The sequence below is a fragment of the Ricinus communis genome, chromosome 8 (assembly GCF_019578655.1).
Source record: "Ricinus communis isolate WT05 ecotype wild-type chromosome 8, ASM1957865v1, whole genome shotgun sequence".
Taxonomy (NCBI): domain Eukaryota; kingdom Viridiplantae; phylum Streptophyta; class Magnoliopsida; order Malpighiales; family Euphorbiaceae; genus Ricinus; species Ricinus communis.
The window spans coordinates 22,878,300-22,883,875 of record NC_063263.1 but is presented as its reverse complement, the minus strand read 5'-3'; the positions used below and the strand labels follow the sequence as shown (position 1 = coordinate 22,883,875).

Sequence of the window (5,576 nt, the reverse complement as noted above, 5' to 3'; positions counted from 1 at the left end):
AATGTACTCTAATATGCATATATTCTATTAATTAAATTAAATCAAGACAAAGTTTAAATGGAATTAAAGAAAAACAAAACTTAATAAAATAAAATAAAATAATTTAACAACACATAGCTATTGAAATTAAATTAATTAAAATAAATTAACATGCTGAATCATGCTTCAAAATATTTAATAGTTTGAAAAAGGCCTAATGATATTAAAAGTTCAAACATTTACCTCTTTTTATAAATTTAGCCTATTCTTTAAATTTTTACATAAATTATTTGATTTCGTTAATTGATTGCGATTATAGTCAAATTAAAATTTCAATCAAAATTGAAAACTATCCTCTTAACTCTAGACACTAACCTCTTTTTTATTTTACTAATATTGTTTGCCTCTTAAAACAAATTACATAAAATCACGATAAAAGTGAAAAGATAATGATTTCACCCTTCATTCTTATTTTTGATTCATAATTTTCACTTGTCATTGATTTTCTTGTTTATTTGTAACCTGACCCTGGTAACTTTGTATGTAATGTGTAAATATATGTGGCAGTAACTTGTAAGTTGTTCATAATAAATAATGATATGTCATTTGCCACATCACCCTATTTTTGACTAAAATTTTAATTTAGCTATAATAACAATTAATTAGTCAAATTAAGCCATTTAAGTAAAAATTAAAAGGATGAACCAAATTTTGCAATACGACGTAAATATTTAAATTTTTAGTGTCATTAGACCTTTGGAAAATATTGATAAATTGGTAAAGTACCGTTGGAAACATAGCATTTAAATAACATATAAAAAATTCAAGGTATTACAATTTTGTTGATGTTTAATTGATGTTAGGATATGTATGGTTTATGTTTGATTGATGTTTGGTTGATTTTTCAATGAATGAATAATTGTCTTCAATTTATTATTTATATTTATTATTTATTTATTTATATTTTTGTAATTAAATGATTTTGTTGATTTTTAGTTGATGTTTTAGTTGTTTATGTATTTGATATGGTTGATGGTTAGTTGATATTTAATTGATTTTAAAAATATTTTATTTGGGCGTATTTTTGTAACAATATAAATATATTTTTAAAAAAACTTTGAGGTAAAAATATAAATATTGTTGTAAAAAAACGTTTTTTTTTGTGCAAAGAACTCTATCTTCTTCTTTTCTCCAACATCCGTACCACGTGTTTGGTTATTGGTGGAATATGAAGATGGCAATGCCATAATGCTTAATAGATGATGGTTAAGGCCAAGCCAAATGTGTATTATCAAAAACCCTAATCTTTAGCAATAATTATCGACAGATATTTCGTTTGTGACACTATCCGTTTATACGTAGATACACTTTTATAATGACTCAAATAATTATCCAGAACACGAGTCTATAAAATCTGATCTTCCAGCCGAAATAAATATAGAAGGAACCTGTAAAAGATATATAGAGAAAGTCGGCAGATCAATTTTAGATAACTAATTAAATTCTAATTCCAAGTCATATTTACAACTGTCTACCAACTTATCCAAAATTCTCTCCTATTTCTAGCACAAGTATTAGCAGATACGGCTTACTCTATCCTTCCTCCACTACTATATATACTTAACTTCCCAAGGTGCTTTTGCATCATATGTAACCCTTTAATCTTTATTAATCACTGCTTATCTTTTCAATAAGGTTAGATTGCTTCCATTATAGTGTTTATGTTGATTGTTATTATTATTATTATTAAGAAAGGGATTCGAATTCCAAACTTAACTCTTAACTCAAATTGAGATATGTATTTTTTACTGAGCTAAGCCTGTCAGTACGATTGTTGGGCAATTAGTTATTCTTTTTGTTATAGTTTAATTTTGTTTTTTCTTTTCTTTCTTGTTTTGTTTAGCTCTTCCAAAGGCAAGAAGATGGCCAGAATCTCTATCCCTTTACTGGGATTGTTTCTAGTATTATGCTGTTTTGCTGCAGCAGATGCAGAGTACTTGAAATATAAAGATCCAAGTCAGCCATTGAATGTTCGTATAAGGGATGTGATGAAGAGGATGACACTCGCAGAGAAGATAGGTCAAATGGTGCAATTAGACCGATCTGTTGTAACTCCTGAAATAATGAGGGATTACTCCATTGGTAGTATACTAAGTGGTGGAGGGAGTGTGCCAAAGGAACAGGCCACTCCACAAGAGTGGATTGATATGGTTAATAGTTTTCAAAATGGTTCTCTTTCTAGCCGTCTTGGTATTCCTATGATATATGGTATTGATGCCGTTCATGGCCACAACAACGTCTACAAGGCCACACTATTTCCACATAATGTGGGTCTTGGAGCCACAAGGTATATATATATATATATATATGGTAACATGTATAATGATTCATAAAAGAATTTATAGCAGAGTTTTGATACTTGATCATTGAAACTGATTAAAGTTAAACATGGCAGGGATCCTGAACTGGTGAAGAGAATTGGTGCTGCAACTGCTCTTGAAGTTAGAGCTACTGGCATTAATTATGTCTTCGCTCCATGCATTGCGGTATATAGACTATCAATTCAAGCACAACCAATCATTAGTGAATCTGATCTCGCTTTCAATTTTCCAAGTTATTTGTTTCTGAAAACATGACTGCTGATAATCCTGGATGTGCAACAGGTTTGCAGAGATCCAAGATGGGGTAGGTGCTTTGAGAGCTACAGTGAGAACCCCAGCGTAGTTAAGTCAATGACAGAGATTATACCTGGACTACAAGGCGATTCTCCGAATAAGGGTGTTCCTTATGTGGGTGGAAAGTAAGTTCAGCTAGACAAGTTTAATATGCCTTCAATTCTCATAATCTTACATGTAGTATGTAGGCTAGATTTACCTTCATTAACAACCTTGTGATAGTGATAAAGTGGCGGCCTGCGCAAAGCACTTTGTTGGCGATGGAGGCACGACTAAAGGCATCAATGAGAACAATACTGTGATTGATTACCATGGATTGCTAAGCATTCACATGCCAGGTTATTTGCATTCTGTTATCAAAGGTGTTTCGACAGTCATGGTTTCCTACTCAAGCTGGAACGGAATAAAGATGCATGCTAATCGTGACCTTGTCACAGGGTTTCTCAAGGAAACCCTTAACTTCAGGGTACTTGATAAATCTTTATTATTCTCATAAAACTAAATTCAACTCTTTGGTTCTGAAAGAGAGAACGCTAATTAGTTTTTTCTGTTGCATATTGTTTATGAAAATTGAAGGGATTTGTCATATCAGATTGGCAGGGTATAGATAGGATTACTTCACCTGCTCATGCAAACTATTCATACTCAGTTCTGAAAGGAGTTTCAGCAGGAATCGACATGGTGATTAGTGGTCAATTCTTTTTGTATTAATTTCAAGATTATTACTCTGCCTGTTTCAATGTGATCTCGACGCTCAAGTTTCATGTGTGTATACATATGCTTCAGGTCATGGTTCCGTTCAATCACACTGACTTCATAGATATCCTGACCGGCTTTGTCAAGAACAATGTCATTCCCATGAGTCGTATTAATGATGCTGTTAGAAGGATTTTGAGAGTGAAATTCGCTATGGGTCTATTTGAGAATTCCTTGGCTGATCAGAGCTTTGTACACCATCTTGGAAGCCAGGCAAGTTTTCTTTATTTTGGCCTCATTCTTTCTTTATTGTCATTTTCATTTGAGATGAATTTTAGTGATTGATTTTATAATTAATAAACAGGCTCATAGAGATTTAGCAAGGGAAGCTGTAAGGAAGTCACTTGTCCTTTTAAAGAATGGACAGAATGCGGATACTCCATTGCTACCTCTCTCCAAAAAAGCAGGCAGGATTCTGGTAGCCGGAACACATGCCAACAATTTGGGTTATCAATGTGGTGGTTGGACTCTCACTTGGCAGGGACTTGGCGGCAACAACAACACCGTTGGTACATGCTTCCTCTCTCCCTCACAATTCAAAATGATAAGCATATGCACTTGAACTATATCGGTGGTTCAATATTTAAGTGCTTGTTTAAATATCTTACAGTCTAGGATCAATAAATAATCGAGTAATTGATGGAAACTGTTCCGTTGTAATGTTACAGGAACCACAATTTTGAATGCCATATCAACTGCTGTTGATACCAGCACAGAGATCGTCTACAGCGAAGACCCTGATGCTGATTTTGTCAAGGCGAACAATTTCTCCTACGCCATTGTTGTTGTGGGTGAACTCCCTTACGCTGAGACCTTCGGTGACAGGTTGAACCTGACCATTGCTGAACCAGGCCCTACCGTGATTACCAACGTCTGCGGCAGCGTGAAGTGCGTTGTGGTTGTAGTTTCGGGGCGGCCTCTAGTGATCGAGCCTCACATTTCTCCAATTGATGCCCTTGTTGCTGCATGGCTGCCAGGAAGTGAAGGCCAAGGAGTTGCTGATGTGCTTTTCGGAGATTATGGATTTACGGGGAAGCTGCCTCGCACTTGGTTTAAGTATGTAGATCAACTTCCAATGAACGTTGGCGATGCTCATTATGATCCTCTCTTCCCCTATGGCTTTGGCCTCACAACAGAACCTACAAAACAAAACTAGAAGGGAGAAAAAAAGAAAAAAAACTAACTTGCCAAGCTCAAGTAGTGTTACATAGAATTTCTTTTTCCTTAGCTCTCGGAGATAGAAATATGCCATAAACTTTTCTGAGTATGAATTTTTCTTAGATTTTCGTAATAGGAAGTTTGGATTGTTAGGGATTTTGATTCTTATTTATTTCTTTATCTTTCTTTTCCGGTTCCAATCTAATTATGAGATTAGAAATAATGGTGTTATTGCTGTCTATATAAAATTGTTTTTAAAGTCTTACGTATTAATGCCTAATTTATTTTTACTTTAATTGAAATAATAATATAAATGGTTATTGAATCTTGCATTTAATTTCATTTTGATTGTAAAATTTTAATATCATAAATGAAAATTGATATGCCATGTAAATGGGTATTTCTGAATGGGTCATGAAAAAAAATTATAATCAAAATTGAAGTTAAATGATAAAAATAAAACAAATTAAAATTAAAGGCTGAAATGAAACTTTTCATTATCCCACTTCAAATTAGTATTTTCTACTACTTCTCTTGCTGGGAGAAAATCTCTTTATAACTTGGGTTTGGTTGGGTTGTAGGAGCTCTGCCCATATTAGATGTATAACAATGGTAATTTTCATGGAGAAGGGCGAGAGAAAGACTTGAGTGGTTTCGAGCTACAATGGAGGAATAAAATAACTAATTTGGCTTTCACGGAATTACATCATATAAATAAAAATGCCTTAATTGAGAATTTGGCTTTTGAGGAATAAGAAGATGGTGATTGTTGGTGGCTAGGGTTCTTTTATGAAAAACCCATTTTGTTGATGTCTACATGATCGAAATAAGATTAGAAAAATTAGACACTAAAATATTAAAAATAAAAAAATTACATCAATAGTGAAATTATTATTATTTTATGTATGGGAATAAAAATTGACTTATACTAACAATAAAATAAGAATTTAACTAAAAGTCCAAAACACAATATATTATTACAAGTAGAAATTCTTGGTGAAAAAGGAA

The 5,576-nt window shown here is 33.0% G+C and overlaps 1 protein-coding gene across 1 annotated transcript; it reads left to right on the top strand.

The window, feature by feature from the left end:
• Positions 1-1,516: 1,516 nt before the first annotated feature.
• On the top strand, positions 1,517-4,841 carry LOC8281990 (beta-glucosidase BoGH3B). Its single transcript, XM_002523891.3, has 9 exons — positions 1,517-1,674; positions 1,883-2,326; positions 2,435-2,525; positions 2,643-2,779; positions 2,877-3,120; positions 3,231-3,335; positions 3,441-3,623; positions 3,715-3,919; positions 4,079-4,841. The coding sequence occupies exons 2-9, from the start codon at positions 1,902-1,904 to the stop codon at positions 4,564-4,566; spliced, it is 1,878 nt and encodes a 625-aa protein (XP_002523937.1). The 5' UTR covers positions 1,517-1,674; positions 1,883-1,901; the 3' UTR covers positions 4,567-4,841.
• Positions 4,842-5,576: the final 735 nt, after the last annotated feature.

What these genes read in the sequence shown, in the direction of transcription:
- LOC8281990 (XM_002523891.3), top strand. Translation starts at nt 1,902, where the DNA reads ATGGCCAGAATCTCTATCCCTTTACTGGGATTGTTTCTAGTATTATGC. An exon ending in TCTTCGCTCCATGCATTGCG is followed by an intron (nt 2,526 to 2,642) that starts GTATATAGACTA and finishes GATGTGCAACAG; the next exon opens with GTTTGCAGAGATCCAAGATG. An exon ending in CGGCAACAACAACACCGTTG is followed by an intron (nt 3,920 to 4,078) that starts GTACATGCTTCC and finishes GTAATGTTACAG; the next exon opens with GAACCACAATTTTGAATGCC.